This window comes from Diabrotica undecimpunctata, chromosome 5 (genome assembly GCF_040954645.1).
Source record: "Diabrotica undecimpunctata isolate CICGRU chromosome 5, icDiaUnde3, whole genome shotgun sequence".
Lineage (NCBI taxonomy): Eukaryota > Metazoa > Arthropoda > Insecta > Coleoptera > Chrysomelidae > Diabrotica > Diabrotica undecimpunctata.
In genome coordinates, this window is record NC_092807.1 from 152,096,315 (window position 1) to 152,118,772 (window position 22,458).

At 35.5% G+C, this 22,458-nt stretch overlaps 1 protein-coding gene across 9 annotated transcripts in view; it reads left to right on the top strand.

The window, feature by feature from the left end:
- PIP5K59B (Phosphatidylinositol 4-phosphate 5-kinase 59B) overlaps positions 1-22,458 on the top strand; it is a 188,674-nt gene that overhangs the window by 132,592 nt on the left and 33,624 nt on the right. For 5 of the 9 annotated variants that reach the window (XM_072533039.1, XM_072533033.1, XM_072533034.1 and 2 more), the window contains exons 11-13: positions 15,218-15,295; positions 15,397-15,450; positions 20,836-21,129. In XM_072533039.1, coding sequence (XP_072389140.1) covers positions 15,218-15,295; positions 15,397-15,450; positions 20,836-21,129 — 426 coding nt within the window. The remainder of the gene's footprint in view (positions 1-15,217; positions 15,296-15,396; positions 15,451-20,835; positions 21,130-22,458) is intronic. The other 4 variants (XM_072533037.1, XM_072533036.1, XM_072533041.1 and 1 more) reach the window with 4 other exon arrangements.

The following is a 22,458-nucleotide window of genomic DNA, read 5'->3' on the forward strand; positions in this document are numbered from 1 at the left end:
CTCCTGCTTATATTTGAACGAAGGATCCTGAGAAGAATATTTGGTGGCATCTGTAAAAATGGTGTTTGGAGAAGGAGGTACAACTACGAGATATATCACAGATATAAACATATATTTGGTGGTAAAGACGTAGTATCCTTTATAAAAATAGGAAGACTAAGATGGGCAGGACATCTGGCAAGATCACAGCAGAACAACCCTCCTAGAAGAATCCTTATGTCACAACCTGTGGGAAGTAGAAAAAGGGCTAGACCAAAACTCAGATGGAGGGATGGTGTAGATGAGGATGGTAGATAAATAGGCGCAGCAAACTGGCAACAGTTGGCAATGGATAGAACTGACTAGCGTAATAGACTTGGGAAGGTCGAGGCTCTTTTATAGGGCTGTAGCACCAATGATGATGATGATTAGATGTTCGTTTGTTATACTCCATGTAACGTTTTATAAAGATTTTTAATTATGTGTTCTTATTGTATACCATACAATAAATAAATAAATAACCTTTTCAAATGCTAGTGTGCATTTGAAATGCATTCAAATGCACTCTAGCCCAGGGGGACCGACGGCTTTACGTACCCTCCAAAGCATGGTGAAACGGCTCGTATCATTTCAGTAAATGAAAATATCGAAAATGCCGAGATACAAAAGATCTCCAGATTATTCAACAGCTATATTGGAATAAATCGACAAAGCTACGCATCAACAACTCACTATCAACTACAAAATGCAAGTAACAAGAGGTACACATCAGGAATGTACTTTGTCTCCTCTACTATTCAATGGCTATGTGGACGAAATATTCTAGAAACGGATAAAAATTACACGAAATACATATAAAAAACATAGTGTTATGCTGATGACACTGCCATGCTCGCAGATAAGTTATATAGACAAGAACTCACATGTTGTATGCAACATCATGCGAAGTAGCTACAGAAATAAAATAAGATAAAGAAAACATTGACAACTCTGGTTTCTTAAATACACATTAGAAACTATCCAGCTGTAAATAGACTAAGTATTAAATGATAATTATATAATATTCCATGAACATTCTAGAAGATAGTGGTGAATATTTTGATTCTAAAGGTTGTTATTTCTAGATGTCTATCTGTTTGGGTGGTAAGTTGTAACAAACATTATTTTGGCTTATACTACAACGTCGTATAAGAGGTATATAATTGTAACCCATGTAAAATAGTACAAGTATGCAGTTTGTAATCATTTGGCAATTCTTTTGACAAATACAGATATTTTTAATCCACATAGTATATAGATATAAACTGTTTCTTTTATTATTTTATATTTTGGTGTGGTCTTGTTTTGCCTGGAGATTGTTTATATGTTCACTCCTTTTGTGAAAAATACGACTATTGTTAAAAGTCTTGTTAATGTCACTTTGGAGATTAATTAATACCGTGAGTACTATTCTTACTCCTAAATTGTAGTATTTAAATGCGGACACATGGATTCATTCGATATGTAAAGCACATTTGTGAAATTCCTTTAGCGTTTCTTTTAGAAAAAAAAATAATTAACTGAGAGTTGCCGACGTGTTTAAATAACACACTAGTTGATCCTGTAGTTATTCTATATGATTGATATCCTGTTTGATTACTGACCTTTAAATCTATAAAAGCCAACCTGATAATACGTTATTGAACTAAGTTAAGCAAAGTTCAGAACGTTATTAAACGTTTATGCTGGATATTATCTAGAGCCAGTTGGTATCAAAAAAAATATATACCATATTCAAAATCGGTACAGTAATTAGATCCAGAATTGAGCAGGCCAGAGCCGGTTTTAGAATGAAGTCGAAGGTCTAATGTAACAGAGACCTAAAATTGGCATTACGGATCCGTCGTATTGATACAAGCATGCTTTTTAGGGTGGCAGTGAATAAAATTAAGGTAGCTATGATGGTAACCAACGTTGAATATGAAGACATTTGTTTGCAATAATCATCTCAATTTAGAACTAAGACTAAAATTGGTTAAGTGCTATATTCGGTCTGTACTTTTGTATGGAGCAGAAGCGTGGACACCAAAAGTATCAAGCATGAACAGAATTAAAGCATTATAAACGTGGATTCATTGACGGATGCTAAAAATACCTTGGACAACAAGAACAACTAAGGAGTACTAAGGAGGATCAACAAAGATTGCTAGACTGTTAAAAACAGGAAAATGTCTTATCTGGGACATATAGTGAGGGTAAATCGATATAGAATACTACAACTGATCCTTAAAGGCAAACTACAAGGTCGTAGAGGCGTAGGAAGAAAACAGATTTCTTGGTTAAAAAACATTTGTGAATAGACTCATCAGATATCAAATGCAAGATAATTATTTCATGATGCAGAAGATCAAGAAGCCTTCTTATAATAAATATGATATGGCAGGTGAAGAATAAGAAGTAATTGATGTGACATAACATACTGCTGTGTTATATTTGGCAACATTGTCAAAAAATGTGGTGTAAAATAACTTAAAAACAAAGCAAACACGGAGATATATATGAAATATTTCAGAATGATTCTTATAACATTTAAATCAATGACAATGACATATTTTTATCAAATAATGAAGATGCATTGGCACTAAAGTTTTATATCAAGTTTTGTAAAGTTTCATAGTAAAGTTCAAGTAAATAAATTTAAACTAATTTTTTGAAAAATTTCCACTGTGTTTAACTATACATTTCATGTTTCATCACACTGCTGCTTCTTCCGATATTAAAGTTAAATATAACCAGCCCATACAGATGCTCATAAAAGTCCTATACTTATGGAGACGATCTCCTCCGCTGTAAATGTAAATAAAAAAACTTCCTCCGCGGCTAAACGAAGGCTTATATAATTAGTCGGAAAGTTATGACAATATACAAATATAACTTCTTCTTGCCAAGCGTTTTAAAGTGACTATCTGCGAGAATAAAATTGCGTTTGGTTTGGTTGCTATTTTGAAAACTGTCAGAACAAAACATTTTAGTCAATCACATTAATATGAATACATACTTATATTGTTGAGGAATACTTTAAACAAATGATGGTGCTGATTCCAACAGATTCCGTAATTGATTGTTTGAGGCAATGCGCTGTATTATTCATGAAGATCAGCCACTTACAACTACTTGTTAAAAACAGCACATAATACTCTGGCTTCAAAAATTCTGTATATAAGACTCTTATGTCTATATAGAATACTTATTAACCATTTACTAATGATAAATCGGAGTTTTTCGTTAAGAAACTATTCCACTGAATGATCTTTCAGATAGATAGGCTTTTGCCATTTTACGGAACTTAAGGAAAGAATTTGCATATTTAAGTTGCAAAGGTAGATCATCATCAGTGGCGTTACAGCTCTTTATAAGCCAAAGCCTTCTTCAGAACAATCCTCCCTTCGCCCCTGTCTCTGGCAACTCTTCTTCATGCTCTAATTCCGATAGACTTCAAATCATTTTCTAGGTTGTCTTGGTACCTAAGTCTCGGTCTTCTTCCTCTTCTTCGTTGTCCGATCGGCCCTCTTCGGTCAAAAACTTTTCTGACTATGGCATCTTCCTCTCGTCTGATTACATGACCTATCCATCTGAGGCGTGCTACCTTAATGAATTTTACAACGTCGGGTTCTCCAAATCTTCTATACAACTCAAAATTGTAACACCTGCGCCACAAACCTTGTTCTTTTATGCCTCCATATATTCGTCTTAGTATTTTTCGCTCAAAACGTTTGAGCAATTCTTGGTTATTCTGTGTTAGTGTCCAAGTTTCTGAACCATATGTTAGCACTGGTCTTATAAGTGTTTTGTATACAGTCAGTTTAATTTTTCTAGGCATTTTTGAGGCCATCTGTCTTCTTAAGCCATAGTAACACTTATTGGCGAGTACTATTCTTCTTTTGATTTCTTCACTGACGTTGTTATCTTTGGTTAGCAGCGACCCTAAGTATATGAAGGTGTCAACACCTTCCAGTTCTAGGTCATCAATTATTATTCGTGTAGGTGTCGGGTTGCTTGACCTAGTGCAACACATATATTTGGTCTTTTGAACATTTGGTCTTTGAACATCGCAAAGGTAGATGGTTGTATAATTTTTTGCCGAATATAAAATCTAACTCATTGGACGGACTCGGTAAATACACATCAAAGGCTAAATTTCTGGTGGAGTAGTCATGATTAGGTCTTGCTGGAAAAACATGTAGGTATTTACGAATTAAGCAAACAGTTTCTAAAATATATAAAGAGGGAAGAGTTAAAATCCCGTGATTTTTGAAGTAGCTTCTGCAATTTGTTATTCTACTGAGGCCAAAAAGATACCGAATTGTTTTTTTGTGTAATTTAACAATAATCAGATTGGCCAGTTATACTAGAACTCTAAAAAGGAAGACCATATCGAAGATGAGACTCGAACAAAGAAAAATATGTCATTTTGGAATATGATAAATTGCTTTCCTTCGAAACAGATCTTATTGCATAGCAGGCTGAGGCTAGTTTCTTACTTAAGAAATAGATATGAAGGGACCATTTAAGGTTGCTGTCTTTAAAAATACCAAGACATTTTACAGAACCAACGATTCTGATCTGGCTGTTATTAAAAAGCAAGGGTTGAAGAGTTTCTTTATAGGATAATGTTACTGTCTTATCCACGTTAAAAGAGAGTAAATTAGAGTCGGACCAGTTTTTTATTTTAAGTAGATCAGAAGTTATAGGCAAAGGAGGAACAGTCGCACAGTTGAATTAGGGGATGATATTGGAAGTTGAAAGTTTCTCATATATGTGTGAGTTGAATTAAACACGAAAAGATGAACAAAACAACCAGAAATTCAAAGAAAAATAGTAAAGGGAAACAAAGCTTATTTTTCACTGGACAACGTATTCCGCTTGAAAACCACACACTCGAGATCGAAAATTAAAACTACAACACTACTATCAGACCTATAGTATGTTATGGAAGCGAGGCATGGATGATGACAGAAAACAAACAACTTTAGTGTTTGAAAGAAAAGTTCTAAGGAAGATATTTGGACGTATTAACGAAAACGAAGTATGGAGATTCAGATATAACCATGAACTGTACTCACTCTTCAAAGAGACACCGATATGAAATTCGTTGAACTTTAAGACTTCAGTGGGCTGTTCTGTAGGGAGAATGGAAGCCGACAGATGCCTCAAAGGGCCCTAGATAGTAAACTTCAAAGCGCAAGACCAAAGGAAATGTTGAAGAAGAGCGGCGCGGGACATTCAATGTTGGGGGCATAGTTTGGAGGAGACCAGAGCTCGATTTGGGCTGTAACGTAATTGAAGAGAGATAGTATAATTTTTATACAAGTATATTTAGTATTCACTAGTAGTACTCGCTGATGTCTGAAGGAATAACAGTTTCAGATGATGTCAATGTTGTTAAATATTTTTTAGTAGAAATACAGTCATTGGTTATTTGTCCAACGTTTTCTGGGTTCATCGTTTCAAACATAATGTGATAAACACTTGTCTAGGTGTAAGTTAAAAAAGTAAAACATGACAAATTAATGACTCTAATGCAAGAAATTGGAATTGACAACAAAGATCTTAGAATTATCAGAAACATTTACTACAATCAAACGGCCAAAATCAAAATAGAAGACCAGTTAACTGATAAAATTGCAATAGAACGTGGAGTACGACAGGGCTGTATTTTGTCTCCATTGTTGTTCAATATTTATTCTGAATGGGTATTTAAGGAAGCTTTAGACGGTTGTGCGAAAGGAATACTAATAAACGGTGAATGGTTGAATAACATTAGATATGCAGATGACACTATAGTTTTTGCCGATAATCTAAATGACTTACAGATATTAACAAATCGCATAACAGAAGTCAGCAACAGATACGGACTAGCTCTTAACATAAAGAAAACCAAATTTATGACAATTAGTAAAAAACCAATACTAAACGCTCAACTTACAATCAACCAACAGAATATCGAAAGAGTCGAGCAATATACATATCTAGGCACCAATTTAAATAGCCAATGGGACCACTCAACAGAAATTAAACAGCGAATAATAAAAGCAAAAGCAGCATTCGTTAGAATGAGAACTATTTTCAACAGTCGAGACATATCATTAAAAACAAAATGCCGTCTATTGAACTGCTACATATTCACAGTTCTGCTCTACGGAATGGAAGCATGGACACTGACTGTTGCATCTATGAATCGGCTCGAAGCTTTCGAAATGTGGTGTTATAGGCGCATCTTACGTATATCCTGGGTTGACAGAGTTACTAATGTGGAGGTCCTGCGTAGAATGGGGAAAGAATGTGAAATTCTCATGACCGTCAAAACTAAAAAGTTGGAATATCTAGGTCATGTAATGAGAAATCAAGAACGTTACGGCCTTCTCCAGCTGATTCTCCAAGGGAAAGTAAATGGTAAGAGAGGACCGGGAAGAAGACGCATTTCCTGGCTTCAAAATTTGCGAAAGTGGTATAACACGACTACCACTGAACTGTTCCGCGCTGCAATAAGCAAAGTGAAGATAGCCGTGATGATCGCCAACGTCCGGAACGGATAGGCACTTTAAGAAGAAGAAGGTGTAAGTTAATTGTACATTTACAACTTACAATGCCACACTAGTCAAACATGTTATGTGTAAGTAACCATGATGTAAATTTTTCAAAAAAATTGAATATTTATTTTATATAGTAATAGATTTCACCTCGCTGTATGAGATAGATTTCCGAGATGAAAAAAATGGATATGATCCCATTTTAATTAAAATTCTGATGAAATCGTAGGCTTCCACGGCCAGAGTCAGAATTATAGTTTATTCGTCTTCCGGGTTTGGACTGTGTCATTTGTGAGTGACCCAAAAGTGGGTTCATCTCTGAATGAACCCGAGAGATGAACCCACTTTTGGGTCACTCACAAATGACACGGTCCAAACCCGGAAGACGAATAAACTATAATTAAAATTCTGGTTTATTCACAATAAACATAGTAGTTAACATTAAATATTGTTATATTTTTCATAAAATGGAGTATGTACATGGTTTATTTTATAGGTTAAATATTCTTATATAAATGCCACAAATGTGACATTTATTAACACAAAAGTAGACTGTAATCTTTTTATGGCAAATACGTATTCAATTCGAGATTTTACACTATAAAATTTAATCATATTATACAAATTGGTTAAAGAACATCTAAATTATCATTTTATGTCGATACTACATGTACCTACGTATGTTTCATCGCTTCATATAGTGGACTTACCTGAAATTAAAGGCAATCACCGCAAGTTTCGTAACCTGGTTACCAGCTATATAGGTAAATTTTAACCATTCCTACTTTAGTGCCAGTTTCATTGCTAGCTGATTTTTATTTTGCTATTTTATTGTTTCGGCCTAGAGTTTTAGCTGCTATTTATTAATGAAATATACTCAGCATGTTTGAAGACAGATTCCTTTAATTAAACTAGTGACGAAGAGTAAGTACTTCATAAAACAGTAGGTCTCATGCGATTCTATTTCAAACTTTTTATTGCATGTGTAAACTTATACCAAGAAATTAAGAATCTCTTTGATTGGCAACAAACATTATGTAATTGCCAAGGTCTCACAACTTCATTTCAAACCAATACTGGGAATATATTTTTGATAGCAAATTTCTTCTAGTATTAATAGTATTATTCAATTCTGAGGCTATGAGAGCAGATGTCACGTAAATTTATTACTAGAACCTGTTCTGGTTATAGGAGTCTTGAAAGAACTGATGCATTCATTATAGGTACTAAATACGCATATAAGAAGTACACCTAACGTGATTATTATACAGAAAAACATATTATATACTAAGTATCACATACAAGTTAACACATGTAGGAAAGGGAAACATGATCACTAATCTAAAGAACATTCTTTCTCTACCAAAATTATAATCAGATATACATCTGTAAACGAAGACCCAGCAAGAGAAGAAATGTCAAATGCCATCCTAAAACTCAAAGACAATAAAGCCCCAGGAATCAATTAAATCTGTTCGGAAATGTATAAAAAATGTGGTGATCAACTTTTTGCAGCAATCCATAAACTAATAGTACTTATATGGCAGAATGAATTGGTACCAGAAGAGTGGATAAAGGGAATAATATGTCCGTTGCATAAAAAGGGTGATCAACTGGAGTATAAGAACTATAGAGGCATTACTCTGTTAGCATCTGCGTATAAAATCGTCGGCAATGTATTGTTTGATTTTACAAAGGATATTGTTGGTCAATATCAATGCGGGTTTACTGCTGGAAAGTCAACTACACATCAAAAGTCACTATGAGAGACTTTGGGATCCCACCTAAGTTAGTTAAGTTAACCTAACTTACAATGCAAAACGTGAGCTCATGCGTTAGAATTGAAGGGGAAAACTCTACGTTCTTTGACATTAATAATGGTCTAAGACAGGGGGGCGCGCTGGCGTGTTTCCTCTTTAATATTGTCTTAGAAAAGGCAACCAAACCATTAAATATTAGAATGAATAGAACTTTTTTAATAGATCGACGCAAATTCTCGCATTCGCTGACGATATAGTATGAGAGACATGGTGCAGTGACTTAGTGCAAGTGAATTAGGACCTAAACGGTAAACGAGGAAAAAACCAAATATATGTTGGTTGCTAAAAACCCTCGAAATATCCAACAAAGAATTCAAATTAACAACCATACCTTTGAGTAAGTCAAAGAATTCACATATCTTGGATCGCTAGTAAACGCAACAAACACGACAATAGACGAAATAAAAAAAGCATTGTTCACGGTCTCCAGAAACAATTAAAAAAATATAAAACGTGTAGTAAAGCTCAATATATACAAGACCTTAATAAAACCGGTTTTGATATATAGAGCTGAAACGTGGACCTTATATCAAAACGATGAAAGACTTCTTGGTATTTTTGAGAGATAAATTCTTAGACAGATTTTTGGGACCGTAAATGAAAATGGGCTATGGCATCGAAGATAAAACTTTGAACTATATCAGTTATACACCGATCCAGATATTGTGAAATTCGTTAAAGTGCAGAGACTTGAGGGGCTAGACACATTGCTAGAATTTCAGATCACGAATACACGAAGAGATTAACATTTTCTAAACCAGAGGACACAAGAAGTAGAAGTCGACCAAGAAGGAGATGGATTGATGATGTGGAAGAAGGTATCAAGGTTATGAAGATGGAGGGAAGTTTCCAGGAATCGACAGGAGTGGCGACTTCTTTGTGAGCACACCAAGATCCACAACGGATTGTCCAGCCACTTATGATGATGATACATCCGTAAGACGGCCCCCTTTATTAAACGCATTACAGAAATATCTCTGAAAGACCAAGTCTTTCAGAATCAAAATTTTTTGTCAGATAGAAGCTGTAAACAGAAATACAGAACTTTTTAGTTGCAAAAACAAACTCACACGAAGAAACAACTACCCAACGATAACAACAAATTAGAAGCACGTTCCAAATGCTTTTGTGAGGTAGGAAGTAAAAAAGTAATCCAAGAAGGTTGTCTGAGGAAGAATGATTTAAATGATGCTAAAACAATATTTAACACTTTGAAGTTTGTAGACCATGGTCTGGAAATATTTGTTTTGACCTTTCTTGTGCAACTGCAGCAAACATTACCAAAGGCGATACAGCAGCGAGCATAATAATTTCTTGTCGCTCACTATTTATAGCAATCTTGTACCCGTTGGGATTTGTCGGTTGGTCCGAATCGGTATTAAAGAACTTCTAACAAGCCACACAACTATCAGATATGGCATTTTGTTGGCTGGGTGGTCTGGAGCCAGGAGGAAATTGATGTTAAAAATTTCCAAAATTTGATAAATTTCTTAAACTCTCAGATCCAGTTTACCGTTGATATAGAGAACTACAAACATATTGCATTTTTAGATGTTTTAGTAGAAGACAATCAAACGAAAAACGGTTGCAGCGTATACCAAAAACCAATACACTGAAGCAAATGACTATGACACTGAAGGCCATTATAAAAATTGAATTTCAAAACTAAACTACTACTTGTCACGGTCGAAGAAAAGTTGACCTACCAGGTGAAAACCATGCGAGCAGTAAGGCAGGGCTGTATAATCTTGTCGACTCTTTTCAATATATACTCTGAAGAAATTTTCACCGAAGCCCACACGAAACTAGAGATGTGAACTCAAACTAACGGAGAATATATCAACAATCTCCTCTACGCCGACGATTCTGCGTTACTAGCAACCATATTGATGATTCGGTTATCTGATAACCGTAATGTTGTTATGGTTATCTGTAGACAAAAATGATCTCCAGACCCTACCGGACCGCATGAGAACTGCAAACATAAAGTATGGCGTAGATCTCAACATTAGGAAAATCAATTTCTTGGTTATCAGTCGTGTAAAAGCAGATCCCTGGGCTCTAACGGCAGCGAATGAAGATATCGAGAATCAGCTACCACAGAACTACCCATAACTCATAATGCATGCTGAAGAATTTATGTCCATAATCGAAATTGCACAGTCCTTAGTTACTAAGATGAGATCCTTATGATGTATTGTACTGACCTGAGTTTAGAGACCAACTTGCGGATAATGAGGTGCTACGTTCATCCGGTGCTACTATACGGAGTCGACGCCTGGACACTGACACAAGCTACTGGAAACAAAGATCGAAGTCTTTAAGGTGTGGATATATAGGAGGATATTAAAGATATCCTCTGTGAACCATGTCACCAAGTCCTATAGCGCATGAGAAAAGAAAAAGAATTGCTTAAGTTAGTGAAACAACGTAAGCTTGAGTACTTTGGCCAAGTAGTGTGCAACGAAGAACGATATCGAATTCTTCGACACCACGTGAAGGGCAAAGTATGTATCACGAAATATGTCATATTTCGTGGTTGAAAAACCTTCGACAATGGTTTGGAATGACCTCCGCTGAATTGTTTCGAAGAGCGGTCAACAAGTCATGATCGCATTGATGGTCCGGATAGGGCACTGAAAAAGAGGAATAAGAAGAAGAATAGGAAGGATTAGGAAATGCAGTAGCTGTAGACAGAACTGAAATAAAATAATTAAATTTCGTCAACTCATCACATTTAGCAGCATAAGTAGAAAGAATTAAAATGTATTTAGGAATTAAAAATAATGATTAACTTCAATCATTAAAAAAAAATGCACGTACTTTTCTTACGATCTTAATCTTATTTACATTTCCTTCTATTCTTTTCTTCAGAATTCTATAAAAAAAAATAGTATATATGCACTTTTTTCATTTTATATTTCAATTATTTTTAACATTCGTTTATATATAAACTAGAGGCAAATTTGTATCTTAGTAACCATGATGTTCTAATATTACAACAATTTTTAACCGGTTAAATAAGCATTAAAACAATTTTACCTTTGTTAATCTGCGAATGGTCGTAAGCTTATGCATACATGTATATTTTTGAATTCGTATACATCTATGTATGACTCATGATACATTTTAAACCAATTTAAATATAAAGACTGATAGAACATGCTACTACGACATATCTGTCTTAAACACATCTAAGCTACAGAGAGCTTTAAGAGGTATAAATGTAAAACCCGCCAAGTCACATTTTTGTGAAATTTGCGTTCGATACGGGAATTTGTTCTTTATGTGTATATACATAAGTTCAAGCCTAATTTAGGTGCAAATTCCACTTTAAATCGGAGCAATTTAAAGGAGAAAATACGCTTAAGCCGCAAAACCCGCTATGTCCAAAAAAATTTAATTGCAAAGACCGCCAAGTTCGGCATGACCATGGCGAAACGTTTGGACTGACACGTGATTTACTCATTCCGCGAAGTGGCAAGTCGCAAGTTTTAACCATGTAATCCACAATGTCAGTCCATAATTTGTTGTAATATATTTCTTGCACTCTTTTAATTTTCTCTGTGCATATTTTGAATGCATGCTTTATTATTCGTTATGCATGTAGTGTTTTTACAGCATTCCTGACAATAATTACAATGTATTTTTTCTGAAAAACCTAAATGTTTGCACGTGTGTTTAATGTTAAAATTTTAAAAGTAATAATTATTAATTACTCAAAAAAGGTTAACAGAGACAAGTTCTAACTGTCTCCTCATTAGAGTGTCTATTATAAACCATCTCTTTACTATACATTTTGAGTCAAAGAAAGCGTGATATTCTTTGAGCTGTTGATAAAGGCGTTATCAACAGGCTTCAAGGTTAAACAGTCTAGATTATCACTGCGCCGAGCTTTCGACATCCTCTCTGATGTCTTCTTCAGGGCTTTCGAGCTCTCAGTCGCCCGAGCCCCCAGACTACTACACTGATCACTACTAATCAATTCTTTATTTTTTCCTTACATCGAAGGTGTCACTGACAAAATCGACAAAATTCTTAAATCAAGAGGAATAAAGACAATATTTACACAACTTTCATCTCTTGTCCGATCAATCAAAGACAACATTCCACAATTCCACATGAACAACACGGAGTTTATAAAATTTCTTGTACAGACTGCCCCCGATCTTATATAGGCCAATCAAATCGTAGAATCCAAAATAGAATTTATGAACATTCAATTTCTGTTGGCAATTCCAATTCAATTTCAGCTCTAGGTCAACACCATCTTCATACAGGTTACAAAATTGATTTTGAAAACTCCAGAACCATAGCCCCCATCTGCTTTTATAATCAAAAATCTGCCGTCAGAAATGTTCGCCCCAATTCCCTCACCAATCCCGCTCAAATCTCCGCCAACGTCACCATCGACGGTCACCGTCCACTGTTCCCAGTAGCAGTAATGCATTGATTAGTGATAAGTGTAGTAGTGTCTGGGGGTTCGGGAGACTGAGACCTCGGAAGCCCTGAAGAAGACATCAGAGATTATGTCGAAAGCTCGGCACAGGCATAATATACACGGTTCAACCCGGAAGCCTCTTGACTTGTCATAGTATTAATCTTAGCTATATCTTTAATTGTACTTACCGCGGAAATCTTTCGGAACATATATATGTAAATTAAACAGTTAAAACAAATGTTACAGTGAATATTTAAATAATCTCGTTAAATCACAAAAAAATAAATTGAATGAAAATATGCTACTGAGTGTATGGACTCCAGCCACCGAACATCCAACTGGAAATAAAAGTGCTAATTAATAACTTTTTTTCAAGCAGCCGATTGTCTTATTTTTATTGTGTACCGGTTTATTGTGTAAAACGAAGCTTGTATACTGGCGTTGTATTACTTTTTCTCTATAGTAAAATGCTGAAGCGAGCGTCACGGAAGTAGCGTCACGAAACGAAATAGCGCTTCGTCGTTCGCATCACAGTAAAAAGTTGGAAGAGTCCATTTACGCTAAGAGGGAGTCAATTATACAACATGTAAACTTTTTAAATTTTATTAAAATCTATAAAAAAATCATTAATAAATAATAAAATTTCTTTATTCAATTTTAAAAACAATATTTAAGTTAAAAATATATATTTCCTGCATATGCCAACGTTTTCTTTAACCTTACGAAAAAATCGTTGAGATTGTTAATGAAATCGACTGACTCACTTGAAAAACAAAATTTGTTTTACTTTTTTTTATGTCCTGAAATTAAAAATTTAAACTTATGTATGCCACATTTTGAGGTAAATTAGGTAATTGAACAAGGTGTTTTCATTCGTCCAGAGTTGCTGAAGTGGAATCTTTTAGTTCATCATCATCATCATTTGGCTCTACAACTCTATGTGAGTCTTGGCCGCGTTTACTATTTACCTCCATTGTTGTCGGTCCTGAGCAGCTATTTCCCATTGCTGTATTCCCATTTTGCGTAGATCACTGGCTGCTGCGTCCTTCCATCTCTTTCTTGCGCGACCAACTTACCTTCTGCCATCGGGCCTTTCCCAAAATGTGGCGTTCAGGAGTCTTTCGTCACTAGATCTTAGTACGTGGCCCTTACGTACGTGGATCTTAGTAGCTATGTTTTCATCTCCATATACTGTCTGGAGTTCATCATTGTGTCTTCTTCTCCATTCTTCTTCTTTTAGTTAGTAGTGTCATAAAACCTTTTACTCTTTGAATATCTTCTTCTTCTTCTTCTTCTTCTAATGGCGCTACAACCCTTTGTGAGTCTTGGCCTGCTTAACAATGTTCTTCCATTCTGCCCTGTCGGATACTTTCCTTCGCCACTGCCTGATGTTCATGGTTTTAAGATCCCTCTCTACGTCGTCTATCCATCTTTTACGGGGCCTTCCTCTTGTTCTGTTTCCTTGGGGCTTCCATCTCTGGACTACTTTTACAGCTCGATTATCTGGCATTCTTTCTAGGTGACCAAGCCAGTTTAGTCTTTGTGATTTTACAAATCTGACAATATCTGCGCTCTGCATTAGTTCATCCAGCTCGTGGTTCATTTTAATTCTCCACGAACTATCGCTGCATTGGGTTGGTCCAAATATCTTCCCATTGCTGTATTCCCATTTTGCGTAGATCACTGCCTACTGCGTCCTTCCATCTCTTTCTTCGGCGACCAACTGACCTTCTGCCATCGGGCCTTTCCCAGAATGTGGCGTTCAGGAGTCATTCGTCACTCGATCTTAGTACGTGGCCCTTACGTACGTGGATCTTAGTAGCTATGTTTTCATCTCCATATACTGTCTGGAGTTCATCGTTGTGTCTTCTTCTCCATTCTTCTTCTTTTAGTTAGTAGTGTCATAAAACCTTTTACTCTTTGAATATACTCCGTATAAAAAATGCTGCGTCTAACCAAGTACCCCTTTTCGTAATACAGTATCTCATGATATATAGAATTAAGTAAAGGGAGTAATGGAATATTACCCAGACGTTCATTGTGAATTTTAACTCGTCATCGCGACTTCATTATAAATCTTTGACATTATTTATCAAATCATTAACAAGTGGAAAATTTCGTCTTATTTCTTCTGCGACAAGGTTCAACCGGATTCTTTTATATTGTACAAAGTCATGACATAACGATCGCTATTTTGTCTTAGCAAATGCTAATATTAGTAACTATTACCTAACAATCGTTTTCGTTGTATAGTTATCTTGATTAATTTTAATAATATATGGTTCAATTATAGAAACTGAAACTTTTCATCTAAAAATTTTAAATGGTTTATCGACATTGAAGATTTTATAGTAAAATATAAGCATTGATTTATATTTTACTTACATATGTTTAATTATTTGTTACAGCTTTGAAACATTCTCCATCGAAGAGGAAATCGTTATCTCGACCGTTAGGGAGACATGAAGAAGCTAGCGAACGAGAAAGTAAGTATTCATATTATTTTACTATACGCTGATCCGCTTTTACATAAAAATCTGTTTGGTTCTTGCATTTTCTATTCTAATTTATGAATTGCTATACGCAGCTACAGTTCAGGTGAAGGTGAATAATACTATACCTCATAGTGGAAGTAAAACAGGTAAGTTGTGTCGTGTTGATGGCCGCTTTTAAAGTCATTAATGATTCATAATGACGGTATTAGATTTTTGTTTCGATACAGGGCAGCGACAAGCCGCTTATACGTATTTCGACCTCTTTAGGTCTCTTCAGAGCGGTATAGCCACTGCTCTGAATCACAACAAAACTCTTTCCCGTCCTAGACAATCAGTAGCGCACCTAGAATTTGCCTCTGGGGGTTTTGGTTGGTCACCGAATTTTTGTTTATGATGTTAGCTCCATTTTGAGTCCTTAAAATGTGTGAGTAACAGTGTCGGAATAGGGTCCTGGGAGGGGGGGGGTTAACTCCCAAAACCCCTCCTGGGTACGCCACTGTAGACAATAGTTATCAAAATAACTATATACGGACGTAACTACGCCATCTAAAAACAAAAAGAGAAATCAAACGATTTCTACCTGGCGAAACCGACTTCAAATTTTTACCACTGTGAATTTTAAAACTTGCAAAGCAAACAGCTTGATAAATTACTTATCATATAGTTATTTTGATAACTATTGTCTAGGACGGGAAAGATTTTTGTTTTGATTCAGAGCAGTGGCTATACCGCTCTGAAGAGACCGAAAGAGGTCGAAATACGTATAAGCGGCTTGTCGCTGCCCTGTATTGAAACAAAAATCTAATACCGTCATTGTCTTTTATTACTTTACTCCGTTTGGAGTACCAGAAACTGAATTCACTACGAATTTTGACCATGATGAACGGCATGTGGAATGCAATTTTTAGATTCCTCTGCCGAGTAATTTATCAAGCTGTTTGCTTTGCAAGTTTTAGAAGGCACAGTGATTTTTTGATTTCTCTTTTTGTCATTAATGATTATTGTAAAAACCCAATACTTACAAGACTTTAAAGTCTTGTTTCCTATGTATTTGAATATGTACACACTATTATTAATGGGTTATTTTTGGAGAAAGGTATGATTTCTGGGGGCGATGACTGGGTCTACTCCGGGACTTCCATCGGCATCTGGGGCTTCTAACTTCGAATAAGCCTGGCTCGTCAAAGGTGTCTGCACGTCGAAGGCGTCAGGTCTGCAGAAGGCCTCGATGTCGGAGTGTTAGAGTATTGCTTTCTAACACTACGTGGTTCTCCCCATTCTTCTCTTGACTTCAACCTATGTTGAAGTCAATGGTGTGTTGCCTTCTGTGAATTCGAACTGGGTCGTGGGTTCGGATTTTAACCACGTTGTCGGGCGCCATGTCGCCTCGGGGGAACAAATAAGGGTCTAACCATCTTCTGATACCCCCGGGTGCTCTGTAGAGGGCTTCGAATATACTGTCGAGAGCTCCTCTACTTAAGTCCATTTTCGGGTTATGGACTTGGAAAATATTTATCTTCAGTGTCTTGCCTTGAAAAAGGCAAGATATTTCTTACATGACAATTTCTTCGTCGAAATAAAACACCAAGTTAAGTTGAAACAATTCTCAGCCCCAGAGTATAGAAAATAAATGCAGAAAGCAGAGCCCCGAGAGCACTAAGCTCTCGGAGAGCCCGTGAGGGACTGCTCTGGCTGACCTGAAAATCGCCAATATTTATATGCGCTGTTCGAGCGATAAATAGGGATTTCCAGGTCAAGAGCCAATGGGAAAATTCAAGGCGGGGCGATGCGCATCGAAATGCGTACTAGTCCACAGACTATGGCATACGATGACATATTACAGTACAAGCTCAATATCTTGAGGCTGAGATTGCATGATTCCATCTTCTATGGGGGTTGTAGTAACATATTTTGAGTACAAAGTAAGTCAATCGTCGTCAAATAATTCTTTTTTCTATAAGATACTAAGAAAAAGTGGTCTGGAAAAACTACATGACTAATTTTTTCGAGGAATTTATGTAAATATTTTAATGTTAATAAAAAAAAATAATACCAATTAATTATAAAAACGGCCCATTAATGTTGTATTAATTATTGTGGTGTTTACTCTTACGCAATATATTTCACGTTGATTTGAATATTCTTAAAGTGACAGAGTGACTCACTATAACTGCAAGAAAAAAATTTTTTTTTCAATAATTGTAATTGGTAAATGTAAATTGGTTATTGTGTAAGTACTTTTTTAAAGTTAAATGTATATAAAAAATATGTTTTAAAAGGTTTTACTGTTTAGGTTTTCTTCCATTAACATTTATTCCTTTATCTGCTCAGTTAATATCTTTGAACACGTCTTCCAGTCCAAGTGTGAATAGCTTTGGTGAGATAACATCTCCCTGGCGAACTCCTCTGTTGATTGGTGTAGCTTTGGTGTTCGTATCTATTTGTATTTTCATTGTAGCTTTCTTGTAAATATTATGTATAAGTATTCTGTATCGGGAGTCTATCCTGCAGTTGTTCATAGCTCTCTCTATTGCCCAAAGTTCTATGGAGTCGAATGACTTTTCATAATCAACGAAGCCAATGTATAAGTTCAAGTGATATTCATTGGGTTTCTCTATTAGCGTTCTGACTGTAAGAAGGTGATCCGCTTTACTGTAACCCTTTCGGAATATTGCCTGATCTACCGGTTAATATCTATCGAGCTTTGACGTTAACCTGTTAGTTATTGCTCTCATAAACAGTTTGTACATTTGGGACAGCAGGGAGATTGGCCTATAGTTCTTCAGATCTCCCCTGTCTCCTTTTTTTGAAGAGAAGTATTGTCAAATTTTCATTCAAATCATCTGGGACTTCTCCTCTATGAGGACATTCGTGAAAAAAAAATTTCAATTCTTCGAGAATAATTTTACTCCCCTCCTTCAACATTTCTACAAGTATTCCATCGGGGCCCGGAGCCTTATTGTTCTTAGTTATGCCATAGCTTGTTTTATTTCGAAGGATTCTATGTTAAAAGTATTTCTGAGTTGACATTCGTTATCTTTCTCTTAAGATCTTCCTTTGCAGTGTTATCTGGGCTCTTGTTTGAGGAATAAAGATACTATTATTAAAAGCAATTAACTTAACCAAGAATTAATCAATGAAAAACAATGTACTCCATTTGATATGAACGTCTTGTGCAAATCTTAGTAATACAGTAAATTTTAACCATAACTGGAAACATTTTAAAATGATCCGGTCTCTTAAAATGTCTTATTTAGCACATTAAACAATGTGTTTAATCAGTATAATGGACTGGTTTTTATAGAAGAAATAATATTTTTAATTTAGATACCTTGACAAAGTCTTCTTTGGTCTTCTCTCCTACTTCATCCAGGAACTTCATCATCATCTTCACATGCTTCCTCTGTTTGTATCCAGAGTGCACGGGGTCCCGGACAATTGTCCGAAAACAGTTTCCCGAAAGACAATTCCTCGAAAGCAATTCCCCGAATGGACAATTGGCAGATAAACAATTGCCCGAAAAGAGAATTGACCGAAAAATATATTTAAATAGTTATTGCTTTATATATATATATATATATATATATATATATATATTTCCTATATGTTTTGCTTTTTTTTATCTTTCTGGAAAAGATAACCGCCGATCAATAATTTGCTCTTACCCTTGTTACTAAGTCACACTCCAAAGCCATTTTGCGTCGTGGCCCTAGCTCAGAGTTGTGACAATAACGCAATAGAAAACTTTCGTTCAAGTATTTATATGAAATTTAGTTGTTTTGGTTAGTAGTAATACTAATGGCACAGATTTTAATCCCTGTTAATGGGGTGTACTTGTAAAGAATTTAAGAGTGGGATTTCCCAACTTCAGGTAATCAGGTAAAATAGAATTTATTTTAAGATATTATCAAAAACAACAGGAAACAAATAATAGAATATTTAGAAAGCTCGTTAGCAGTTTAATCACTTTGTTACAGAAAACATTAAAATGCAATTAGCAAGGGATTATTGCCCTCAATTCTTGCGGGGAATAGCACATAATTTATCGTATTAGTATATAAGAAATACATATAAAATAAAGATCAAATATATTATAATTTGAGCTAGAGCTATTGAGCTTGAACTATTTAAATATATTTTTCGGTCAATTCTCTTTTCGAGCAATTGTTTTTCTGCCAATTGTCTATTCGGGCAATTGTCCATTCGGTCCGTTCGTATTTCTGGGAATTGTACATTCGGGGAATTGCTTTCAGGGATTTATATTTCGGGAAACTGTTTTCGGACAATTGTCCTAGATTCGAGTGCACGATGTTGTTCAGTATGAATCCGAATTTTAGTCATTTTTTACAGTCATGTAGGTGATCTTCCTCTTTTTCGTTTATCTGTTCTTCTTCTCCATTCGTTTAACTTGCGTGTTCACCTTTCATCCTTCATCTTTGCCACGTAATCAGCTCATCTTCATTTTAATTTGCAGTCCCTCTCCACAACATTTCTAACTGCGGCTATAGGTATTGTGGGAACTTATCTGCTATTACCCCAGAAACAATTTTGAGTCATACCATAAATTACTGTTAGTATTTTTATTGCAATAATTAGTACAATAATATAGTATTTGTCGATCGGATAGCCAAGCGGGCTGGGCGGCTGGCTTCTCCTTCGCTTCAATGCGAGAGATGTCAGTTCAAATCCCCGGCTCGGTGAACAGAAACCAAAAAGGCTAACGCAGTAGTTTAAAATTCTAAAATGAATCTGCGGCTTAGTCTAGAATATGCTGGTATCTGATCGGCCTATGGTGGAGCAGTACGGCAAGAGATAAGGGCTTGCGGCTAGGTGATACTCCTCCATAGATCCCTACCGGAAGGGCGTGGAACGCCTAAATACCGGGTATATATATATATATATATATATATATATATATATATATATATATATATATATATATATATTAGTATTTTAGTATTTTATAGTATACAATGTGTGGCATTGATTTTGAGCGAAAGATGAAAATTGTTTTCATCTATAACTGGCGTATTTGTTTGTGACACCTGTTTAAGATAACAATCCCATTAAAACAGAAATGCTGTTAGAAGCAGGTCTGCGTAAATTGACTAAAATAATTTGTTATCTACCGTACATCGCTATTTAAAAATAGAGTATCGACAATAATAGAATTTAATACAGGAAAATTGTATTTAGATGAGTAGTGAAGGGTTTACAATATTATATAGGATTTATGTATCTACGAAAGAACAATACTTAATTTATCTGTATTAAATGAGATTCACCACATCCAGTGTTACTCATATAATGTTTCATTCAAAATATGTAAAACCTTGTTACTTTAGAAATATTACATAAAGTATTATTAACCAATCCGGTTCACAATATTTTAGGTAATTTTAATTTCAATAGACCACAAAATTAGTTTTTATCAAAGTTACCACTAGATAATTAAACAACCATTTTTTCCTATTTTTCACGCTGCTTTTATAATTGGATAATATTTCTAAAAATTATCCTTTCCTCAACAGCCTCCCAATCCGAAGTAAACTCGACAAAAACCGCACCACCCGCATACCCATCATCCTGCACTCCCATTTCCCCAGCCTCTTCACTAACTTCTCCACCGTCGGCCTACCCCGCTGTTTTGGTGGGAAGATCGAGCAGCGAAAGTAAAGGCAAAGTGCCTCCCCCTGTACCGCCTCGGGGAACACCAAAAGTGAAGCGTGGAGGAGGCGAGCACCCGGACAAAGGTGCAGTAGATCTAGTAGACGACGCTTCTGGCTGGCATGTGCCCGAACCTCGTGATCTCAAGATTGAGTATAGTTAGTTTATTTGCTAAATTAAACCTAATGTAGATGTAGTGTAGGCGCACATAGAGACCTTGATAACTGACATAATTCCCAATTTAAAGCATGATTTCCAGGTGAGATTATCCCGTCTAAATTGTCAAATCGTTGCTAAATCAATGGTGAAAGAAGTTTTTGGAAGGATCAAATTTAACTGTTCAATCTATATGTGTGTTCAAATGATTTTTGTGTTTTAATACGAATTTTCATAAGCTATTTCTATTTGTCTGATCTGAATTTCTGAACAAAGAATAAACCTTATTGCATATTGGAATATATTAAAATGAAGATAGTATAAAATTTTCGTTTCAAAGAATTTAAAATGAAAAACAAAAATCAGCATTTTCTTATTTAATCTCATCTCAATACTCATCATAATATTTTCTCTGTCTTTTTTTTCTTTAAATTGTATTCAACGTATTAACCAGATACTGTTTCACTGGGTATTATGCTTTAAAGAAAATCAGTCTATTCTTTCCACAAGCACAAATTTTTAAATATGCATGTTTTAAATTATTTACACAAAATTAATAATATAGATATTTTGATGTGGGCTTTAATTCACTTTACTGATCACCACAATTAACAATCAAAATCTATTCTTTCCTTTCGTGTATAAATAAAGACGAAACCATGAGGATCAAAGAATATCCTATAAAAATGCAACATATTGACTGATCTATATTCATTCCGGTCTCAAATATATCCATTTTCACATAAATATCAGTCAGATCATAGATCGACCATAAATTATTTTTCTTTTAATTTTTGTTATATTTTCCAACTTTTTCTTACTTTTACAATAAGTTCCCCCCTATTACTAATCTTTTTTGTCTCAAAAATTAGCGGCTCTGGTTTAATAATAAAAATATAAACACAAACAAGTATTCATACAGAAACCTGACAACTCACTAAGAGAACGAAACAAAAACTCCTTATTCAGGAAATGGATTTTGGCGCAGACCAGCAGGTATATCCAAAATGATACTTCTGTGTGTCGTGGTCAGGAGAAGGGTGCACGTGTAGTATGGACGCGAACTAGCTCTACACCCCACACAATAACTCAACACACGACTCAACCACAATAAACATCCAAAATATCTAGGCGGGCCTTGGACAGAACGGTAAGCTTTAGAGAACATTTAAGTACAAATGCCGAAAAACTGAAAACCAGAAAAAACATCATTCAGAAGCTCTGCGGCACAACATGGGGGGCATCGGCATCCACACTCAGGTCTTCAGGCTTAGCTCTTGTTTATTCCGTAGCTGAATACTGCGCGTCAATATGAATCAACAGTGCTCGCG